The sequence below is a fragment of the Cydia splendana genome, chromosome 18 (assembly GCF_910591565.1).
Source record: "Cydia splendana chromosome 18, ilCydSple1.2, whole genome shotgun sequence".
Classification (NCBI taxonomy): Eukaryota; Metazoa; Arthropoda; class Insecta; order Lepidoptera; family Tortricidae; genus Cydia; species Cydia splendana.
In genome coordinates, this window is record NC_085977.1 from 6,952,812 (window position 1) to 6,978,031 (window position 25,220).

The window sequence follows — 25,220 nt, forward strand, 5'->3', positions numbered from 1 at the left end:
CAGACTTGAACAGAACAAGGTGAGGGAGGGTCATTATAATCGTCATATTTTCATACAAATTTGACATTAATGATGACATTGCCACAATTTGTCTTTGCAAATGCCACGCAGTGTTATATTAGTTTATATAATAACACTCTTGGTCTGACTCTATTCAGGATTAGAAAGAGGAATTTGACAGTTACAAAGGGTAAAAACGGGACCCTATTACTAAGACTCCGCTGTCCGTTTGTCCGTCTGTCAGTCACCAGGCTGTGTCTCATGAACCGTGAAAGCTAGACAGTTGAAATTTTCACACAATCACGCTGTATCATGGAGAGGTGGCAAAGAAGTCTATTACCTTTGGCAGAAATCGTCATTATGGATTTTCACTTATTACAATATTTTTTGGTTAGGGTACCCTTAACCTGACCTTTCATTAGGTTTCTTCAATCAAATGACCATTTTTCTCGGTCTGCAAGATTCAGGTAATAAAAGCTTCAAAGTCTTCAAATCATGTATGTACATGGCCTGATAAAACTTCTAAGAACGATGATTTTTACAGATTTTTGCTATAGTTGTTGGACCTTTTACTTAAGTTTGCCGACCCTGGGAACAGCCTAGGCGTTTTATTCTATCCGCGTAACCAGAAGACCGAGCTCCCAAACCACTGTAAGTGAAATCTACGATAACACAAGGTTGTAACGGATCTACAGGTCACGTAACACTGCGTACCTTCGTACCTTGCATATTAAAAGCAATGGGAACAGCTTAGTTGGGTGTCTAGCCAACCGTATACACCATTATGTTTATGGCCCCTCCACAGAAAAAGCAAGTCTGTCTTGTGTTATCGAGAAAGTGTATGTGTGTATGCCATAATTATTTAGGTACTTAGGTCAACATCATTTGCCAGTAATAGGGCACACTTAGATTATTATACGGCAATAATGACCAAACTATAACATCATCTTTTTGTATTTTTTCATATGCAGAATTTTTAAGACTTACGAGGCGATGAGGCTTGAAGCCGGTCCGTTATAGTTATAGGGTTAAGTATCTTACTTACTTCACTTCACGAAGGTTATGGTATATTAGTCTTTAAGGGTATATTAGACTTTACTACAGGGAGTTTAAAAAAAGTAACCGTAGAAGAGGTTAGTAAACAGGTGAGGTGTTCAAAATAAACAGTACATTATTAAGTGCCACTTGCACCATACCACTAACCCGGGGTTAACCGGTTAAACCATTAACCTAGTGTCAAATTGTACTGGTAACCATGGTTACTCTAGGTTGAATCAGTTAACCCCGGGTTAGTGAATGGTGCAAGTGGCCCTAAGAGAATTAGTGTACCAGGGAGTCTAGCCAAAATGACAATCGTTGATAGTAAACGCAAACAATCGTTTCATAGCACTAAACCCTACCGGCGCGATTCGGGAAACGATTTTCTAATTCACTAGATATGAAATAGTAAAGATATGTGACGTTCCACGGCAAAAGGTATCTTAAGGCGGCTGGCGCTTACGCTATTATTAACGCCGCTCCAATATTCAGCCGGGGCAATGGTACCTTTTGCCGTGGAACGTCACATATCTTTACTATTTCATATCTAGTGAATCTCTAATTCATTTCCCGAATCGCGCCGTATGTCTCGTTTTATTTTGCGGTTGTATTAGTACATTACGATACAAGTGCGAAAAGTAGGAAATTCGCAACGAGTGGCGATGAATTGAAACACGACCGAAGGGATTGTTTTAAATCGACACGAGTTGCGAATCACCTTTTCGCACGTGTATTGTAGAACGTTTTACAGCTCGTACGTTTTATGGCTCTTAAATTGTTTGACATAGGTACGTATTGTCCTTAATCCCGCCCTAGGGTGGTAAAGTAGCACCATACATATTTACTGTAAAAAAATATACAAGACGAACCCTATTATTATGATGTAATGTAACTTCAACTAATTACTTGACAACTAGGTACAATCTGACGGTTGACAGCAACGCATAAATATCTTAAACAAGAAATCGTTTCAGTTATCATTATCAATGTATTGACGTGGGAGCATTAAAACATTGGGCATTCCCAATGACTAATTTATGCACATATTGTTAGATAAATGTACGTTAAAAGTATGTATGTAACTAACCAGTAATATTTAGTAGTACCTAGCAGTTAAAAGGTATCATTATTATAGCCTATCAAGCCATTTCCGTCAGTAGAAAAAAGCAGCAAATTTAAAAAAAAGTAGGCTCGAATGGTAATGAACCACCCATAGAAAATTAGAATTTCGGGCCTTTTTGGGTTATTCCCACTAGTTACCACCATTTTTTTACCAGTGGTAACTGACTGGGATTTTTTTTCTCAGTAGTTACCAGTGGTAAAAGGTGGGGAAAAATTCCCAGTAGTTATCCCTGGTTAAAGGTGGTAATTTTTTTCCCAGTAGTTACCACCAAAATTTTGTTAGTTTTGTTAGTTCAATACTAATAAAAACAGTATAAATATGTACAGGGTGATTTTTTATAGTCACCTGCATTTGCAATAATTTACAGCGTGAATATCGTCTACTACGAAAATACTAAATAAGTTTTACAGTGGAACCAATACCGAAATCGCGAAAAAAATTTACTCCCCCATACAAATATCAACATCAGACCAGTCAAAATGCACTGCCAATTTTTTAAAATACATTTTCATTAATAAATTATTATAATTTGATTTGTGTTTCAATTCAGTAAACTGCCTTGAAAATGTTAAAAAATACTAAAACGTAAACTTTTTAATTAATAAAATCACTTGAAAGATAATCTAAAATTTATATTCTATATGGACGATTAAATTTATCCTTACACATATTTAAATTTTTGCACTTGTACTGGTTAAACTGTTTTAATATTTTTGATCACTTTTATGGCAGTTTCCTGAAACACTAATCGACTTTTAATTATTTATTAAAGCATTCTATATTTAAACTGTTTTTATTAGTAATGAACTCTAAGTTAGTCTCTAACAATATTTTGGTGGTAACTACTGGGAAAAAAAATTACCACCTTTTACCACGGGTACCTACCGGGAATAAAAATTCCCAGTAGTTACCACCAAACGGAGTTAGTGGTAACTACTGGGAATTATTTTTCCCAGTAGTTACCAGTGGTAAAAGGTGGGAAAAAAAATCCCAGTAGGTAGTTACCACTGGTAACAACTTGGTGGTAACTAGTGGGAATAACCCGCCTTTTTCTACTGACAAAGTTGTATGACCGGCGATTATATACGTTTTTAAAATAATAATACATAGTATTTTTTTTCTCATTTGGTCGTTAATTTAATCGTCGAGTACCGAGTAGGTTAGTGATGTTATTTTTCTACACTTTTGAAAAAGCTTAGAAGCTAATATTTGGCATGATAAGACTTTTGTGGAATGCCCCTTGTAAGTACAATCTAGAACTTGCTTAATATACTAAATAATATATGTATACTTCACAATTCACAATCAGTGTGATGACAACGAGTTACTACTGACGACATTGGAGTGATGAAACGGAATGACATTACGCGGAAATAAATACGAAGGCTGTGGCGGAAATAAATGTGTGTAATATTGTGTGAACTGTAAAGTGATTAAAAATACTAAGTTAAAAAAATATACCTAAAATAGAATTGAGTACCAATAAAATATATTTTACTACGAAAAGATTTTTGAATTGAGATCCGAGAATTTTTTTCAAGAACCCTGTCCTGCCGTGGAGCCCGATTTAATAAAAAAATAAAAAAAAAATTAAAATTATTTATTTGGTAGCATATACAATGTTTTGGTAATTGGGCTAGCTAGTATCTCTTTTTAAGTATTGTAAATAATTGTATTAAAAGATAACTGAAATAGATGTCATAGGTGGTGGTACTGGTGTTCGACGCGGTCCCAGTACATGTCATCTTGAAACTTAAGTCACTGTCAATAGAGGTGACAGCATCAGGATGTAATTTACGAGTATGGGGCATTAGATGTCGAGCACTAGTACCACCACCTTATACTAGAGAAAAAGTGATCAAGCCATTCTGTGGCCGACGCCGGAATAGAACCGAAATTTAACAATTTGTTACGATTTAAACATGGTTTTAATACGACCTTGAAGATAGCTCACGCTGATTGGTGCATGCGAAATGAATTGAAACTGCCCGTTTCGAACTTTAAGATACGTCAATTAATAGATCTAGAAACGATATGGATTAGATGTGTCAGTGTCAAAAGAGACGTTTTTGTTTGAAAAAACGTCACATTTGACTCTGTCATATATATCTAATCCATATCGTTTCTAGATTTATTAACTGACGTATCTTAAAGTTCGAAACGGCCCAAAAGTCGTGCGAGATGCGCGCCAATCACCAAGGAGATCGCCGAGGTCGTATCAAAACCAATTCAAAACCATAACAAATTGTTAAATTTCGGGTCGATTCCTCGGCCTTCGGATGGCTTGATCACTTTTTCTCTAGTATATGACATCTATTTCAGTTAATAATTTATATAGTAGTGTGACTACTTTTAAACACAGATCAAAAAAATATTTAATAAAATAATTTGCGACGACCGGTCTGGCCTAGTGGGTAGTGACCCTGCCTGTGAAGCCGATGGTCCTGGGTTCGAATCCCAGTAAGGGCATTTATTTGTGTGATGAGACAGATATTTGTTCCTGAGTCATGGTTGTTTTCTATGTATTTAAGTATGTATATATTATATATATCGTTGTCTGAGTACCCACAACACAAGCCTTCTTGAGCTTACTGTGCACTGTGGGACTTAGTCAATCTGTGTAAGAATGTCCTATAATATTTTATATTTATTTAATTTGACTGGAGTTGATAAAAATTAGATACTTACCTAAATTGACATTATGTAAGTTCAAATCGGCCTCTAATAAATTACTTAGGAATCTTAGGATCCATGGTGACTGAAATCCGCGTGACTCAGGGCTTCAGGACTCCGTCATTACGTCGAACATATTTTACTGACAATGACCGCTACGTCAACCATTGTGTTCGATGCACAAAGACAAGTTATCTTTACTAGCTCCTATCTCAACTAATACGCACTTTCAAACTCAACTCTAATACTACACTTTAAAGTCTCATGTTGAAGAAAACGTAAAAATCTGTTAAGAGTTTCATTTAAATATTTTCCTGATATTTAATGATTACTAATTTGTTTACTGCATCGGTTCGCTAACGTCATGATGCGATTTTTCAGTACCTACTTAAATTTATTTGTTTTCGACTTTTGTTAACTAACATACAAAATTAGCAGGAAAATTTTCGAAACTTTAACAATGAATTGGAACTTTATATCTGGGGAACAGGATTGAGATTGGTGTGCATGTTCACGAAGCATATTCAAGCTCAGTGCGTTTTCTTTGATTATTCGGTTTATTCCTAACTTCTATGTACTTAGTTTTTTCCTGGCGGCTTAGCACGGTCGCGTTTTTATCCCTTGTCACCATGCCTGTCACGTTCTAACAAGTACGTAAGTGCGAAAGGGATGCGCATAGTGATAGACGATAAAAATGGAACCGTGCTGCGCCCACTGGACATGATTTTAGTCTTATCAATTATCATGCAGGTTTCGTACTGAGTTGACTTATACTATGTACAGTGAGCAAAACGATTAGCTTAGCACCTCTGCATACATATTTGTATGCAGGGGCAGGCGTGGCTCACTCAGCTACAAGTACATCCGTCCCACACCAATTTTCGTGGCTAGCCATAAGCCGCGCGTGGCGTTGTCGCCACCTAGCGGTCATATCTGTCCTAATCGTAACAGACGCGTATTGTTAGAGAGTGAATCTTCTGTACCTAGTACTATTATTCATTCTGTGGCAGGGATGCTAAGCTAATCGTTTTGCTGACTGTACCTGTTTAACCCTTTTCCAGGCCGCACATCTACAAGGTTTTCCCAAAAAATCCAAATATATTCCAATTAATCCAGCTTTTATGATTAATTTAAGACACACATTTCCCGAAAGTGTAATCCAATTTGAACCTTAAATCTGAATGCTAAAGTTGAAATTCTATTGGCGCGTATGTGGTCGATAAATCGTACTGTGCCTGGAAAAGGGTTAAGAACAGATCGCAGGTGCTAAAGTCCGTCTAAGTGATATAATCACTCAATTTTATTTATAACAAAAACAAAAATGCCAAAATTATATGAAAATGTGCCGTTTATGGTGATGGTGGCTCGGAGCAATGCTGAGCCGAACGGAGCCGAAAATCCCCGAACGCACTAGTTTACCCCTGCCGTAAGTTACATATATCTACTCGAACTACACACGGACAGCCGCGCGTGGCGCTGTCGCCACCTAGCGGCCACATCTGTCCTGATCGTAACAGACTCGTTTTGTTAGAGAGTGAGTCTTCTGTACCTAGGTATTATATTTATTCTGTGACATGGGTTAGAAACACTCCTAAATCTGATCTAGGATTTATTAAAAAGTATTAAACGAATAAATCGGGTCTCGCCACTCTGAGGTTGCATAAGCGGCGAGGTGCAGCATTTCGCGCAGCCTGCAGTTGCTGACGTTGGGAGTGTGGTGTCGTCTTACGGGGAATCAGGCCACGCCGGTAGGTATCGAGCCGATTGGAAACACATTATCATTATTTATGTGTAGAAGGTTGATTAATTTTTGTTATAAAATAGAATATATATTGTCATAAATTAGTGTTATGGTGCTAGCAGTTCGCCAAAAACCGCTGCAAAGGGTGTTAAAAGTATGAAAATCGGTACGATTGATCTTTAGACAGACCATTTGAATCAATTTGACCCGAAGCTTAAACAAAAAAGGAATGAAGTTATGACGTCATCTTTTTTTGTATGGGATAAACAAATTGTTCAGAAACATTCTGTAAGTGGTATTAAATGAAAGGGCTCGAGCCGATTCTAAAAATATATCATATCAGTACATTTCAGTCATTTTTTTAAACTACTTAGAATAAAAATAATTTTCAAAACATACCATAACATAAGTTTGGGCTCCTCCAGATACAATACCGTTCAATTTTTTTTTGTAAAATATACCTAATATCCTCATATCTAACGTCAAGAAAGCAATAAAAAAAAAATTACATTTATATTTAATTTTTCAGTATTACTAAGTGTGACAATACCCCTGTCGAATTACTCAATACGAGTATAATTCTTGTTTACCGCCCTTAATACACAAGGTACTACATATTACTATTATCTGGGTGCAGCGCAGCGGCAGTGCATCGAGTGCGTTACGCTACGCGACAAGTAAGTATACCGCGATTACCGCGCAAACTTGATAATTCTTGAACAAATGTGAATGTGCTGCATCAGGATAGGAAGGAATGGTATACACTGAGAGAAAAGTATAACAAAAACACACTTAGAATTACAAAAAAAAACTTAATCCGGGGACAAGGAGAGTCAACTAATAGGAACAAATTGACTTTTGCAATTTCTATTAGTTCTTGCAATTTCTATTATCTGTTTGTTGAAATTAGATTTAGGATTACTGAGCTGTTTGTAGAAATAAATAAACTTTACAGAAATAGTGAAACTTCCATAATTATTACTAAACTTCATTTTTTCCCCCAGTACAGAACTGTTTTTTAATTCCTGGTGATGATTTTTCTCTCAGTGTAATTTATTTAATAATTAAATAAACTCTAGGCCTGTGCAAACCGGCGGAGCGCAGAGCAGATCACTTTAAAATTATCAATGTATTTTCTTCCCTATTTCAATTACCTTCAGGTATAAATTTAAATGCTTTGAGACCGACCTCGGAGCATCACGGTGGATTGTTACTCCGCGGCATCTAGGAGCACGCTAGAGGATAGCGCGCCGGTAGGCCCCGGCATGCCGCGGCATCCCCCGGCATGCGCCGGGACGACGGGGGAGAACTCGTGGACACTCCTCTATACGTGCCGGCATGCCGCAGCATCCCCCGGCCTGCGCCGATGTGCTCCCTGGTGAGCCGGCCGCCAGCGCTCGGGCTGGCGGGCTCTCGCGGTATCCGTGGGGGATTTTACCTCGCCGGTGTGCGCTGCGCGGCGTAAATCCTCCTCGGTGATCTGCGCTGCGCTCCGCCGGTTTGCGCTGGCCTTTACTATTTTCTTTGTTTTTTTTTGTGTTTTCTTTGTTTTTTTGTGCGTGCGGAATGCAATAAATAGAGAAGCATGGCGGGAAACAACAAAAAAGGGCGTACAACGACCTTATTGACCATGACTGCTCTGACAAGAATATTCAACTAAGAAGAAGAAGAAGATTTTCTTTGTCCACCAAACAAAAATATGACGCAAACTAAATTTTGTTGTTGTGAAGCATTCTTGGCCAGACAACCTTGAGGAAAAAGATGGAACCAACTAGAACGGCACAATGATCCTATTTGATCCTTGTTTTTATAGAATACATTTTCTACCTTTGTGTCAATAGTGCCGATTTCTTGACAAATTATTTTATACTGAATCATTACATTAGGTACATTAAAAATACATACAAATTAGTGGCTCTGTAAGCTGTAGACCTCGCGATAAGCTTAAAAAAGATAAAAAAAAATATTTGCTTCGTTAAATCATTATCACAGCAAGCTCACAATAGTCTTAAGTAGACCAATAGTCTTAGAACCTACTGGCGCTTAAGTCCTTTAGACCAACTTCCGCCATTTTGAAAATTTTCCAAAAAAACGAAATGTCAGAAAAATTCTATCTAACTACCCAACCTGGTCATAAAATTTCACGAGAATCGATTAAGAAATGTGACCTGCGGAGAACATCCGGACCGGACATACGAAAGCATTTTTGCCCAAGCTGAAACGGAGACCTTCACTAACGCTTGGTCAATTAAAAATACACGCAAATTAAATAAAAAATAAATAATTTATATACGTCCCACTGCTGGGCACAAGCCTCCTTTCAAGCACAAGAGGTTTGGGCTAGTCCCCACGCTGGCCCAATGCGGGTTGGGGACTTCACATACGCCTTTGAACTTCTTCGTCGTAGGTCGTCGGTTCAAACCCCGGCTCGTACTAATGAGTTTTTCGGAACTTATGTACGGAATATCATTTGATATTTACCACTAGCTTTTCGGTGACGGAAAACATCGTGAGGAAACCTGCATACGCACAAATTATTAAACAAAAATACATTAGCATTACTTATGTTGAGAATTGTTGGTCAAAAGCCAGCTCCAACTCAAATGATGAACCGTTAGTAGACTTAGTATCTCCTGCGTCCCCCAGGGACCGTGGCCCTAACTAGTCGGCTCCGAACTTTTTCAAAGACGCATTGCAGTGTCTGATAATCCGTTCTTCGCTTTGGCATCTATATTTGAAACCACTTTGGAGTGATTTCAAATTTGTAGCCCGCTTCTTAATGGATATTGGTACTGGGTATTTTAGGTTGGTAGGTAGGTTTACCCGAGGTATGGGGTTCTTGAAAAAAGTTGTGTACCTTCAGTTTTTTAAAGGGTCGGTAACGCGCATATAACACCCCCTGGAGTTGCAGGCGTTCATAGGCTACAGTGACCGTTTACCATCAGGCAGGCCGTTCCTATGCTTGTTTGCCACCGAAATGGTATAAAAAAGTAGCTAGATTGAAGGCCGCCCCGTCTCGTTAAATAAAACAAATACCTACATACGAGTATCATATGCAATAAGTACATACATATACTAAGTACTTTCTTATAGTAGTTAACTTCAGATCACGATAAGTATTAGGTAAGTACTTATCTGATTTCGTTGTACTTACTAAAATAAATTGGTTAAAAAATAGAAAATTAAAATTGCTCGTAGTCATTTAGTTAGGTATATTTGGGGTAAAATCAATCTCCTTAATAGGTTAAATGGGGTACTTATAGATGGATTTATTAAGGTTTTTAAAGCGTCCGAATGTTACTTAAGAGCTTTTCTTACCATTTGGACCACTATAAGTTTAGGAACCACTGGGCTGGAGCATCGATAAAATTGTTACAATTCACGTCGAAAAAGTTACAAAATCATATACATTCCAACATATATAGTGAACATACGCCATAATACGTCTTCATTAGTAGCTAACGACAGCCCATCTATCCAAGTTGGTAAGTTGTAAAATTCACACTCGAACCCAAGGACCGGAAAACCCCTCTTTACGCTTAATCCTATCAATTCGGTAACCCAATCGATTCGGTTACCGTATCATTCGGTAACCCTATCATACTGTTACCTGATTGTAATAGTAACCTTATTGAAACGGTAACCCTAACCTTTAACCGAGTTAATCTCAAAACCCCATCGCGATAGGGTTTTTGTTAAGGGTTTTTAACAGGTTTTCATTCAGTTATGGTAACCTTTATTATCGGTTGCTTACTGGTTTGCTACATTAAAGTAGTTTTAGTGATGTGCCGTCAGAACTAAAAAAAATACTAAAAAATTTGTTTATTTTATTTACTTTATTTATATTTTGTGGATTTTATAGATTTTACTTATTAAATTTATTTAATTTAATTTATTTATTTAATTGATTTAATTTATTGAATTTGTTGAATTTATTTATTTTTTTGAATTTATTTAATTTAATTAATTTATTTCATTTATTTAATTAGTTTAATTTGTTATATTTGTTTAATTATTGTAATTAATTTAATTTATTTAATTTAATTATTTTATTTAATTTATTTAATTTATTTAATTTATTTAATTTATTTAATTTATTTAATTTATTTAATTTATTTAATTTATTTAATTTATTTAATTTATTTAATTTATTTAATTTATTTAATTTATTTAATTTATTTAATTTATTTAATTTATTTAATTTATTTAATTTATTTAATTTATTTAATTTATTTAATTTATTTAATTTATTTAATTTATTTAATTTATTTAATTTATTTAATTTATTTAATTTATTTAATTTATTTAATTTATTTAATTTATTTAATTTATTTAATTTATTTAATTTATTTAATTTATTTAATTTATTTAATTTATTTAATTTATTTAATTTATTTAATTTATTTAATAAATTTAATTTATTTAATAAATTTAATTTATTTAATAAATTTAATAAATTTAATAAATTTAATAAATTTAATAAATTTATTTAATAAATTTAATAAATTTATATTTATATTTAATTTATTTAATTTATTTAATTTATTTAATTTATTTAATTTATTTAATTTATTTAATTTATTTAATTTATTTAATTTATTTAATTTATTTAATTTATTTAATTTATTTAATTTATTTAATTTATTTAATTTATTTAATTTATTTAATTTATTTAATAAATTTAATACATTTAATAAATTTATATTTAATTTATTTAATTTATTTAATTTATTAAACTTATTTAATTTATTTATTTTAATTATTTTAGTTATAATATAATAATATTTATAATAAGAACACACCACACAAGTAGGTATAAAGATAAACAAAGGAAAGGCAAAAAAACTTGTTTGTGCTGGAGGCTTCATAGACCGCCCATGCCAACCTCGGTTATTCAATAATAAGTTGAATTTAAGTGTGCGTAAAGATTACAATCGTTTGAACTGGTCAAAAACCTCATAATGAGGTAACTGAATAGACTGGGTTTTTATTTCGGTTACCGGTAACAGAGGTTAACTCGATCTGATACGGTTACCGAATCAAAGTGTTACCTTATTAAGCGGTTACCGTTATGGTAGGGGTTTTTATAAACACCTCTAAAATAACCCTATGAAAAACCCCGGTTAAGGTAACCGGTTCCTGTCCCTGCTCGAACCTTGAGGTAAAGTCAAGGGCGAAAGTTTACGATTCTAAGTAGAAGTTACATGCGTTGTGCTGCGTCAACGTCGAGTTTAATTAACCTCTTGTCTATGTATGATAGATAAGGATTCTGACCGGATTTTTAGTCATATTTTTGTATTTTTTTGGTGAGTTATTTTTTCTGCTCTTTACAGCACAACCTGAACCAAGGTTCCCATGATTTTTGACCACCACACACATCCTCTTCCTCCTCCTGATCCTCGTAAGACCCACCATATAAAGTTTCCCAATTTTTAATTTGAACCTTATTCTATAAGTAAATTGGAACGTGTTTCGTTTGTTTTAAACAGCAATGAAACAAAAGAAATGCTACTTTATTTGGTTCATGAAAGGTTCAAATTAGATAGCAACGACTATGTACATTCTAATGTACATTTAGTCTCAGGAGGATAGGAAAAGTTAAAGGAACTAAGCACATCCTGTAAATGTTAAGGTTAGATTTTGGTTTTCACGAAGATAATACGTTAAACTGATAAATAACGTAGCCAAAAAAGCGCTGGTGGCCTAGCGGTAAGAGCGTGCGACTTTCAATCCGGAGGTCGCGGGTTTAAACCCCGGCTCGTACCAATGAGTTTTCGAAACTTATGTATGAAATATCATTTGATATTTACCAGTCGCTTTTCGGTGAAGGAATACATCGTGAGGAAATCGGACTAATCCCAATAAGACCTAGTTCACCCTCTGAGTTGGAAGGTCAGATGGCAGTCGCTTTCGTTAAAAGTAGTGCCTACGCCAATTCTTGGGATTAGTTGCCAAGCGGACCCCAGGCTCCATTGAGCCGAGAAGACAACGCGAGAAAGATGATGAAATCGGGACATTTATACGCAGAAATTTACTTCTGTTGGAACATTATTTGGGGTAAATCCAGTAATATTTCGACGCTACGCCGCTTGTGTCGCTATCGTGACATTATTTTTTGACCCCCAGCCCGTACGTAACTGGGAATTGTAGGTCAAAGCCTGGGTGACCTTGACATTCGATCAGGAATAGTTGTGAATTCTAAGGTCTATTTATAGGGGTAGTAGTGTTTAAGTTCATAAAACAAGTGATAGGCAACACTGGCGCTTAACCTCCTGAGTCCTCCTTGTCATTATTGCAGTTTTGAATTTGGAACCATTATTATATTCCATTTTAATTCCAAATTCCATTTGGATTAAATCCTTTATAAAGGCCTCAGGGACACAGGAGGTTAAAACGCAATGTCGCACCGTGCACCGTTTACGCAGTGAAATAGATGACGCTGGAAATTCATTTTCACCACACCAGCTCGTAAAGGCTCTCTTTATTATTCAAAAACTGATGAGAAAGTTGCATTTTATCCACAACAGTGGCAAAGTAACTTGATGTATTTTTTTAGTTAGCACCTCATGTTGACTGGTGGTATTGACTTATGTGATCTTGAATGATAAATATATAATACCTAGAGTTCATTTAAATAGATTTGATTTGTAATATTTTACAGTTAGTATTTAATTTTCTTCGCGGTGAGGTCGTGAATTTTTTGTGTCTCACTCAGTAGAAAATGTTTGTTTCACTCGCTACGCTCGTGGTTCAATTTTGGAATATTTATCTTGCTCGGGTTTCTTTATTAGCACGAAGAGTTAAACAACAACTTTATCCCCATGGGGCTATTTATAAATTACGTCATTTCAAATTAGGGGAGGGGGGGTCTGGACATCGGATGATGGTAGCATGACGTAGGGTCATTCGAAGCATGATTTTTGAATGATTTTAGGGGGGGGGGGGGTCAAAAATCGTCAAAAAACGATGATGGTAAAACAAAAAACTATTTCAACTTATTTTATAAAATTGTTGATGTTATTATTTTTGGTTGTATGTAAATTCAATGATGACGTGTAAAAGTGCCCTTGTGGCCTATTTGCTGAATAAATGTTGATGTTTGATATAAATTAGATTTCCCAGGTCCCTATGACCAACTACTTAATACTGATATACGATAACTACTTATCACTACTCGTCCACATGTACAGTCGCCATCAGATATATCGGAGCGGCCAAGGTGCTCACAAATATCTGAACACGCCGCCTCTATTGTCAAGGCGTTAGAGTGCGTGTTCGGATATTTATGAGTACCCGTTAGAAAAGGGGGATAAATGTTAATTAATTAATTTCTAATTCAATTCAACATCCAAATCATGAATTTGAGTGTGTTTTTAAAAAATAAGATAAATATAAAAAATATTTTATTTGAATTAGGTAAATAAAAAAATATATAAAACAGAAATTTAATTTATTTCAAAAAGAATATTAATTGCTTATGATACTTATATAGTGTAGGTATGATGCACAATAATTTTTGACATTATTAGATATAGTTTAATTCTATAAAATTTAGTAAAGGTCTAATTCTACATAATGTATCCTATCAGAATAATCCTTTTTTTCAGGCACTTTATTAAAAAAAGGGATTTCCTTTATATTTGGGGTATGAACCCAAAAACTTTTTTTTTTTTTAAGTGGGCGCTCCGATATATATCTGAAGGGGACTGTACAATGTGTTATTAACAAAGTACCAAAAGATTCAACATTAGAAAATTTAAGTCAGAGAGTCTGCTTGTGAATTTTACGCATGCGTGACAAAGCTGATTTAGACTTTATATGCAGCTCAGTAAGGTCTTCTTTCCATTGTTATTAAAATAGTTTTCATTGCATGGAAAACATTTTTATTTGGTTTTAGACAGAAAAGTGGGGGTGATACTGCTGATTAAATGATTTACTCTTTAGTCTTTTTAGCATATAAACTCAAAAGGATATCGTAGCGGAAATAATTAGGTATAGGATATTAATTAGTAAGTACTACAAGTTTATTTTTACATTATTTTTAAGAGTTTAGTTCCATGGTAGGTAGTGGCAAGTATTAAGTAGCTATACGTACTTAGGAAAATATACAGCGCTGGTGGCCTAGCGGTAAGAGCGTGCGACTTTCAATCCGGAGGTCGGGTTCAAACCCCGGCTCGTACCAATGAGTTTGTCGGAACTTATGTATGTACGAAATCTACGAAATGCCAGTTGCTTTTCGGTGAAGGAAAACATCGCGAGGAAACCGGACTAATCCCAATAAGGCCTAGTTTCTCCTCTGGGTTGGAACGTCAGATGGCAGCCGCTTTCGTAAAAACCAGTGCCTACGTCAAATCATGGGATTAATTGTCAAGCGGACCCCAGGCTCCTATTAGCCGTGTCAAAATGCCGGGATAATGCGAGGAAGAAGATACCTACTTAGAAAAATAAGAAGATGAAAACAAACTAAAATACTTAGGTTAAACAAATTTTTCTAACCAAAAATGTAGCCTTAACGACGCAATTTTTTTTAGAGTAAGGTAATTCTAATTATTTCAGCCAAATAAAAATACCTAGTACAAATTTTTTATTTTATTTTAGGCAATTAGGCTCGACGCATACCCGAATGCAGTCATTCGAGTATGCGTCGAGCCTGTAAATAAAATATTAATTTTATATCCATCAGGAAATAAATTAGGTGCTCATTGTACTCAAATTTCAATCATCCAATATTCGAATTTTGGAAAGGAACATTCATTAACAATCTGGCATAAAGGCGCAAATTTAAAATGGAGCGGCGCGACCGCGCGTCACCCGGCTATTTATAAAATGGCAACTTATTGCCACTGTCTTCGGTACACCCCGAGGTTTCAGCTCTAAACAAACATTAACAACGTGCTACGGTGATAATAGGATAAACAGTCGAAGTGTGGTTTGGATTTTCGGAGCAGTATACCACAGTATCGATCCGCACCCGCCCCACTGCTGGCGGCACACTGCGCCGCGCCGCGCCCGCGCTCACTGCACGAGAAATGGAACGCGAATAACTAACGGCTCTTTTGTCAGCGGATGATTTGCAAAACGTAACACGGTAAGGGCGTAGTCGGAGCACAAGCAAGTGGCGCACTCTCGTGAGAGATGAACGAACAGATAAATCTAAGAATGCGTTATATAATTTTAGTAACTAATCGTAATATTTGATGTACATTGAGGCATCGAATGATACAACGGAGAATGAGCGGCGTCGTAGCACGTCGATGGATAGCATGTAAAGCGGTGTAGTCGATCGCGTGACAAAAGCAGTGGTTTCTATGGTGGCGGCCGCGGGTCGCGCTAGTGCGGGCTCGCGGCCTCTCCGCGCCGCAAATCGTTGAAATCAAAACTTTCACGCTACGCGCTCGCTACGAAGTTTTACGGCTACGAACTTTCTGCTACGGCGTAGCGCGCACTCAAAACTTTGTTCAGAAAGCTTTTTTATTTGTCACTTTCTGTTATCAACCGTATAAACTTGAGCATTTTATGTGTCTCGTACAGATGAGGCTTTCGACGTGCTCGACTTCAAACCAGTCCATCAAGCATACAAGCAACATTCGTTGCTGTTTTACTAACATAAAGTATTGACCGTGTTTCTAGTCTTCTATAACGTTAATCCGACCAACTTACCAATTTAGATTGTATTATTTTAGGAATTTGTGTTAATTGCAGTCGGATAGAAATATAATTAAACAGTAAGAGAAAGAGCATTGCAGGTTTCTCGTAGTAGGTATTAGCAGGCATCCTTTGGCTGGCATTGTGGTGGCTGGCGCGCCAGTCGCAGTCGACTCGGTTTTGTTGTTCGTTCGTGGAAGCAAGTCGCAGGTGGGCGCCGCCGAGCGCGGCCGAGGTTGGCCGAGCGCGCCCGAGCGCCGAGCGGGCGAGAAGGCCGTAAGCGCCGCGCTGGCGCGGGCCCGCGAGCGCCGAGCGCCGAGCGCCGTCCGCCGACCGACCCGACCAGTCTACGATCGGCCTCCATCCTATTCGGTTGTGTCAGTGACGGCGTAAACTACATTTGACAGTTGTTATCGTGATCGTGTGATGTTTTCATATCGGAACTATGGTGTATCCCCATGAAAATGTGGAGTGATTTCCAGGTACGTGTCTATTATAAGGCGTCGCATTGCTTTTTAGGATTATGGTCATGGTTCTGTGATAAATTCGACTTGTTGGAATCAGCCTTGTTCGTTTGGTCTTTCCAATGTTCTCTGAGTAGTCTTTGAATGAGGGTAGATTTATCTTGTATGTTAATGCGTTAAATTGGTTGTTCTTTTTGTGAAAATTTGGTCTGTTTGGAAGTTTGGTAACTTTTTTCGAAATTTAAATTTTTGAAGTGTTTTGGAGCTTTCAATGTGCGAATCGTTTAGTTTGATGCAATTCGTTTACTCTTTTCATTCTAAGCTGTTGCAAAGTAAATCAAACAATAACTAAAATTCCTCAATGTGACTTTAGTATTTATTTACAGATAGGGAGGTGACTTTGTCAGTGGATGTTTGAAAAGATGCAAGTTGCCATTATTCTTAAAATATATGAATGGATTCTAAAATTAGATTCTTCACTTTTGTGTCATAACTTATTAAGTTAAGAATATACACATTGGTTTTGGACTCCCAAAGTGTTTAAACTTATTTATGTCACATAGCGCACATTTGATTAAAAAGTTATAAATTAAAAACTTTGCATAACAGCTGTGGCGGGAGCGATGGCGCCTTTTTTTCAAATCTGACAGTTGTCGTTTCCGGCGATCTGTCAAACGCCATGTGATGGAAGGGCGCATTGGTAGAGGTTTAAATCGGTATTATTCTCGCTGTGAGTGCGCGGCGGCCGCGAGGCAGAATACGTGGGTAGCTGCGTCCCGCTCGGGCGCGCGGTGCTGTCTCGCTCGCGCGGCTGTTTTTATGCCGGAGCGGGTTTTTTGCCGAGCTCGGCTGGCGCCGCGCGGCGTACATTAATTACTCGAGCCACAGAGCGGAGTTTACTTTCTACATCACCATTCGCTGCAGGGCCTCGACTCGCTCGGACGCGAACCGCTTTTTTTAAAACTTACATCGAATTTTAATGCCTAATCGAATTGTGAAACTTCTAGATATGTTTTGACCAATAACTAATTAAAAATTAATGAAGAATTTGTAGTGAAACGGAGCAATCATGTGTGAGCAGCGGGGGCGGGCGGGGTCGGTTGCCGGGCGACGGCTGGGCCCGCCCAGCGCCGCCCCCGCGCCACTTAGTGAGATTTACTTTGAGACTGGGATCGCCAATGGCGACTACACTGCCTGGTCTTCCAAATGATCCCAGTTTAGCTTTGAGGGTCCAAACTTGAGCGTATGAAATACCCGAATGTTTGGATGAGATTTATTTGGGGTTTCAGCTATTTTATGCTGGGCTAGCATCTGTTCCGCCGCCTTAAGGTTCATAATTTCTAAACTAGGATCAGCGAGCATTTTACTAGTATTTTTCAACATTTTTTTGCGGTAAATTTGCATGGCATGAAATACCTACACTTTTTGGCATTATTTACGAATTATCAAATATTGGTTTATCATGGTTTACGTTTGCGCTTATGTACAGTACATGTAGGTATTTCCTTTGTGTGATGATCTGAAATGAAAAAAATTAACTGTAGTATTAATCACTTCAAATGTATGTCAAGTACCAGGAAAGTCTTCATCCTCGCGTTATCCCGGCATTTTGCCACGGCTCATGGGAGCCTGGGGTCCGCTTGACAACTAATCCCATGATTTGACGTAAGCATTACTTTTTACGAAAGCGACTGCCATCTGACCTTCCAAATTAGGCCTTATTGGGATTAGTCCGGTCTCCTCACGATGTTTTCCTTCACCGAAACGCAACTGGTAAATATCAAATGATATTTCGTACATAAGTTCTGAAAATCTCATTGGTACGAGCCGGGGTTTGAACCCGCGACCTCCGGATTGAAAGTCGCACGCTCTTACCGCTAGGCCACCAGCGCTTCTCACGTATCACGAAAGTATATCCATCTTTCGAGCCATATTATTTATTCAATTTAAAATCCAAAAACTGCTACGATTTCTACGACAAAAAAAGATTTCAACGGGCGACCCAAAAATATTTCTAAAAATAGAAGTCCTTTATTTTGTCTACATCCTTTCCTTTTGTCACACTAGGTATACAAGATAGTGTGATTCGATTGCTATCTACATGTTTGTCTATCGCTTCTGTAGATAATTAGCAATAGGTTTGTAATCATTGTAGACAGAATAAGATACTTAAAAGTTATTTATATAAGACTGTTTCCTAAACTAACGTTAAAGTACTGTCTGAATTTTGCGATTAATACCTAAATGAAACCTCCAAATTTGGTCCTAGTTAGTAAAACCAGTATAACATATATCTTATCACAGCCTATTCTCATGAAACTTCCTAAAACCATGATAAACCAATATTTGATAATTCGTAAATAATGCCAAATAATAGCCAAGAAAAGCAAAATCGACAGGGAAAACTTATCTAATACTCTTCGAAGGTTGACAGTTTATAAACCTATCTGTGTTAGATTTAGACCGAGAAAAGTCTGCAGCCATATTTATAACACACGCAGTGCAAGTGTTATTTTAAACGTCAAACTTCTATGAAATTATGATAAATAACACTTGAACTGCGTATGCTATCAAAATCGCTGCGGACTTTTCTTGGTCTAACTCTAAAATCCTTTAAAATATCATTTGTATTGCCATCCTAAATCTTCATTTCATTTAGGACCTAAATTTCAAACATAAAAATTCATACGGAAACTCAGCAATTTGAATCTTAATGCCTAAAATTCGACTTAAGAAAGTTATATAACAGGTTAATATCAACCTTAACACCCACATTATAAAGTCCGCATTCGCTTGTAAACTCTCCGAAAAATTCCACATGTTACCGTGTATTTATTTACTTGCCGAAAGCGGGAGTTCCTCACGTGTAGGCCTACATACTGTACGTACGGGAGGCTGAGGGTGCAACGCGGACTGCGACTTGTTGCAGTTCACGTGTGTTCTACATGCGTCACATTGCATACGGAAACTTTCCTGACCCCTTTACTAAAACTGTAGAACAATGAAATCCTGTCCCTTCTACTAGATTTCTGCCGTGCTAAAAACATATGCAGTAATCGCAGTTGAAAAGTCATCCAATTGTTTATCTTGTTCTCTTTGAATAAGTTCTTTATTTAAACGATGATTTTCATGCAAGTACCTACTGCGCATACAATAAGCAGGGCAGTTTTATAGATATAGAACATTTAAATTCACGGGACTGTTTTTAAACCTACAAATTACGAATTGAGACATATTGGTACTCAATGATTTATTTCCAAACAAAAATTACAAATGGTAGTTTAATTCCTATGGCGTCAAGTAATTATCCGAGCAAACATTTTGTATCTATAGTTGAAATTATCTGAGAAGAATCTTATAGAAAACTAATCCATTCAAAATTTAAATGTTACTGTCTGATAATAAGATTCAAGAGGTTTTTTTAACTTATACATAGTTTATAGGCTTTAGGGTACATGGATGCATATACATAAATAAGTCTCCTTTTAGTTAGGTACCTACAATCTATATTATTACTTACTTATAATAAGGACAAAACTTATCTGACAGACTGTGGGTAAACTAAAAAGTTAAATATTCGGACATGATTGTGTGAACATTGACTATTTAAATTTACCCAATTAACAAAGTTCAAAATCAAGTTAGGACAACTCATTTTTAAACCAAACTTATTATATATCCTGTCTGTGTCTGTATAAAGACTGATAAGGATCTTAATCTAAACTAACCCTAGCACTATAATAAGTAAGTCTGCGCCTATATGGACGTAGGCGTCAGTTGTACAACGGAAAGTAAACCACCGAGATGGTAACAATTACCGTAATCAGCTGTTACTTTCAGCGCGACGTGCCTAATTCGGAGCAATAAACAGTCATCTCGCGCCGCTAGTGCATCGTAATAGCGGCACTTACACATTCCAGCGTAGTAAACAATCCACCACGTGCTTGTTAATGTAATAAATAGCCACGAGAATGAATTAGCCATACGAGTCATCGAAGACACGCATAATAATCGCTTATGCAAACGACGCTAATTATGTAAAGCATTATGAACCGTAGCGACCGTATTTTGACATACACGGCTAACGACCAATTATATGGCCATTGTGTGACTCAATGAACTTGAACGCTATAATAATATAGGGCATCGACATCTATGAATGGCCGAACACCTGTTTCAAGACTGCTCAAATGTCAGGTGTATCCCGAATTGAACGCGAACAACTATATTTTTATTACCGATGCATTGAGATGAGATGCGAGCGACACAGATCGACCACCTGTTTGTTTAGTTTATAAGGATTTACTTTGTTCCTTTTTTTCGTTGCGCATTTGTAGTAAATCGGTTGTATTGTATTATTATTTCAATGAAGAATTGAAGGGTTGAATGAAAGGTAGACCTTGCTTGAAGAACAGCAATAGCGCTATACCATCCGACTGTTAGTTGAATGATCGAATACTTAAATAGTTCAATTGTGTTATAAATTCGCACAAAGTCGCCTAAGAATCTAAGTAGCAAATCCTTTTGGCCGGGAATCCCATCAGAGACTGACAGATGAAGTCCCGGCGATGCGTCCCGTCTTCGCATAAATCGCCACGGCGATGCGACCCGCGACCTATTTACGTCGCATAAAACAATATACGAGTCAATGAACCCACTTTCGTGTGCCTATGTAAACAGAAACACTGCATATTTTCGGTAAACACGCCCGAGACGACTCGACGCCAATAATTTATGTAAATCCGCGTCATTGTATAAGTAAGTGATGTTTTTATTGCCTTCTTGTTTTGACAAGAGGTCAAGTTCAGATCGCGAAAGTTCAACGTAGGTATCTAAGTACAATTCTGGGAAGTTTCCCTGCTAAGTTGTTGCGCACCTTTGGCGAGACAAGTTTCAAGACATTGCAACTTTATTCGGCCGTTAGGCCTGGGTGAAGTAACTATACCTACTTACAAGTCATTTTAATCGGTTGCTTTGCAACTCTATTAATGAATGTCTACTAGTAATGTATCGGCCTTAAGTCTACGCTAGACATAATCTTAGTACTGGTCCTATTTGCATTAACTAAGTAGGTTTTCAATTATTAATATGTAAGGTAAGATAGTCCATTTGTTATCCATTCAAGTGCTACAATGCGACGAATCAAAGTAATGTTATTGGATTAAAATAGTTTACACATATTTTACATTGTAGCGTAGGTAACTAAAATTCACGGTGTATAAATAGCTTGCGTGGGAAATACCTACTGTACTAAAAACTTAAGCTTATCTACTTTTTACGATAAAACTCATTTGTAATGTAGCCGAGCTGCAGACAAGTAAACGTAAATAAACAATTTACAACGAGCGAGTAGTAGCGTAAAATCTCATTCTAATTACTATGATAATGGTTTATTACCACTACAAATCTGTTTCCTAGATACCGCACATTAATCACTCGTGAATTGTGAATGAATGCTATTATTATACGGCAACCGGTCAACGATATCAGGGTGATGTAAACGTCATTTTATAATCATAAGCTCATAAATAAACATGGTGACGTAGTATCGGAAGCGGCAGGTCGGAACTTGGTGAAACAACGCACACTTGCGTAACAATGTTTTGACATTCGACAGCGACACATTTAGCGCGCATTAAGTGGATCAATGAACTTGAGCCGTTTGTATGTGCTTGTTACGCAATCGCCGTTTGAGTGAGATTAATGCGCGGATTATGGCACGCGATACGTTTCAATTTACGTTCCGTTTCATTCATGAGTAAGATAATGACGGCGTCGTTCCGCTCGCCTGTTCGCCTGTCAGTTGTCGCTCACATGTGATCGGCTTCATCTACCGCGTTTCACTTCGACGAGGGCCGCTGCCAACGCCGGCCCGCCGCAGTACACCGATGCGCCTACCACACACTCACTCTATCTTTATTCGACCGTGAATGCTAGCCGGCAAATAAAGTCACAGAGAGATAAACCGTTTTACAGCCGTCCAGTCCAAGTCCGGGGAGGAAGTGTGTTAGTTCCGAAGGCGCTCGTACTATTAGCTGCGAGTTTACAAGACGGCGGGGGCAGGGAGTACGTCTTCACCCATTGACGGTTGAAGCACCCCGCGACACTTTCACTGCCCGTTATTGCACTTACTACGCGCCTACTGCAGCGGGCGAGGGGGCCACCCCAATGCATTCACCCTACCCCGCGCCCTTACACAAGGGTGCACGCTTTACTAAATTTAAGAACACAATCTTCTACTGTGTGATCTATCATAGTCCTTTGGCGCATTCGTGCGTGCATACGGATTTTCTTTAACGCTCCGCACGCCATGCGGAGTTCAACGGTCAGACGGTAGAAAATTGCAGCGTTATTTAACAATCTGCCAATCGAACTGTTATGCGCTAGACGAGGCGACATTGTGTCGTTGATCTGTGACGTAAGGTTTATTCGTTAATCGGCGGATCGGAGACGATCGGCCGTAGTTTAAAACAACGCGTTAGCGTATCAACGATCGTACATCTCAAGTCTAGACGGGCGGGCAGTCGAGTTTAAGTGGGACAATGTCAGCGGTGAGGGCTCGCTATTATTTGCGTAGACACGTGTGCCGAGGAGCGGAGTGACAACTCGTGACGGAAGTTTGTAAACAGAGGCGGCCTTGCGACCTGCGGCCGATAGTCACGCACAGCGATGCCAATACTGATACAGATTACACTTTCTCAAATCCGCTCTATCAATGGAAACAATGATAACATCGCGCGTCAACGAACTCAAAACGATTTGTTATTGACGCAACAAACTTGCCGCCAGTTCGATACAAACGATTTGTGGAAACGACATTGATAGAAATAGCTGCAGTTGCCGTCTACTTGCAGTCTAGCCTACAAAAACATTAAAGAAACTTGGAATTATTTAGGCACAAAGTTGTAAAAATAGTTTAACCAAGTTTCCTCACTTGTTTTTTTAGGGTTCCGTACCCAAAGGGTAAAACGGGACCCTATTACTAAGACTTCGCTGTCCGTCCGTCCGTCCGTCCGTCCGTCCGTCCGTCCGTCCGTCTGTCACCAGGCTGTATCTCACGAACCGTGATAGCTAGACAGTTGAAATTTTCACAGATGATGTATTTCTGTTGCCGCTATAACAACAAATACTAAAAACAGAATAAAATAAAGATTTAAATGGGGCTCCCATACAACAAACGTGATTTTTGACCAAAGTTAAGCAACGTCGGGAGTGGTCAGTATTTGGATGGGTGACCGTTTTTTTGTTTTGTTTTTTTTTTGCATTATGGTACGGAACCCTTCGTGCGCGAGTCCGACTCGCACTTTCCCGGTTTTTTTAAGTAGCATTTAAGTCAGACGTAAGTACGTATACGTAGGAAATCACATGGTAAAGTTACAGTCACAAGTGTAACTTTACCTACCCGAAAAATTTGAACCCTTTGTGGTTCCAATTTTGATCTTTATTTTGGGATTCAAATCTGACAGTCAAATCTTATACCGGGTGTTTCTTGTAACAGGAGCAATAAATTAAACAGTAGGCTGTACTTCTCAAACTGACCAACATTTGTTCAGCAAATTGGTACATATATATTATTGAGTTAAAAGTAGTTTTTTTTTTATTTAGTAAGTAAGGAAAATTAATAAAAGAGCAGTTATTTTAAGGTTTACTTGCATTAAAGTTTTTTTAACATAAGAAATACTTCAGCACAGTTTTTTGAGGCTTGAATCGACTGCTATAAGAAAGGCTGCGTAAAGGGTTCACATGCAACACTGAAATATGTCATAAAGTTTAATCGATGACTGTTTTTAAATTATAAAACTTTAAACTTAAAATTAGGACTCTTATTTCAGCACTAAACATAAAAAGTGAAATGTTACGACATAGTATAAGAGAGCATTGAATAAAGAGATCGTGCACATGGCAACATCGGCATCGGCACACGGGCGGGACGTCTCGCCCGCGACTGATTGATGCCCGATAGATCGACATTGAACCCGTCTACTGTACACATCCGCGGACTTCCGCCCGTGCCCGTGACGTCGCACCGCGCCCCTCTGACGTACGACCTACGTAACATTTACATTCTTTTGTTTACACTATAAAACTTGTATTATTGTTTGGGTCGACGTCTTATCTGTATGCTTTATGACTGCGCCACCTGTTCCGGTGTTTGACAATTCGGTTTTGAGCGCGTGCGGGGAAACCTGTTTGCACTGTATTACATACAAATATTCAATAACGGCGAGTGATTATACATTCAAATTAATACTTCAAAAGTCAGCTTAGTGACATAAAATAAATATTATTTTTTACGACTTTATCAGCTGTTAGTTATGTAACCGTGTTTGAACAGCTGTTTTGGATAGGTAATACGATTACTATTACTACAAACATGCGTCTTATTCAAGATTCTACGTGTATTTCAATATTTGTTGCGTGGTTCGACCTTGGCTATTTGCGAAAACAGTGACGACATTTTTCAACTGCAGTGACGACATTTTTCCAGCTAAAAGGCTTCCGAGGGTGCCTATTTTTAGAAATAACGGGAAGAAGT

General features: G+C 37.5%; 1 protein-coding gene and 1 long non-coding RNA gene across 2 annotated transcripts in view; both read left to right on the forward strand.

The window, feature by feature from the left end:
• LOC134799485 (uncharacterized) overlaps window positions 1-25,220 on the forward strand; it is a 386,600-nt gene that overhangs the window by 22,512 nt on the left and 338,868 nt on the right. The gene's annotated exons all lie outside the window — the stretch shown is intronic.
• Window positions 16,347-25,220, forward strand: part of LOC134799472 (uncharacterized) — a 29,558-nt gene continuing 20,684 nt past the window's right edge. Inside the window, exon 1 of the mRNA XM_063771879.1 lies at window positions 16,347-16,702. Coding sequence (XP_063627949.1) covers window positions 16,679-16,702 — 24 coding nt within the window. The 5' untranslated portion in view covers window positions 16,347-16,678. The remainder of the gene's footprint in view (window positions 16,703-25,220) is intronic.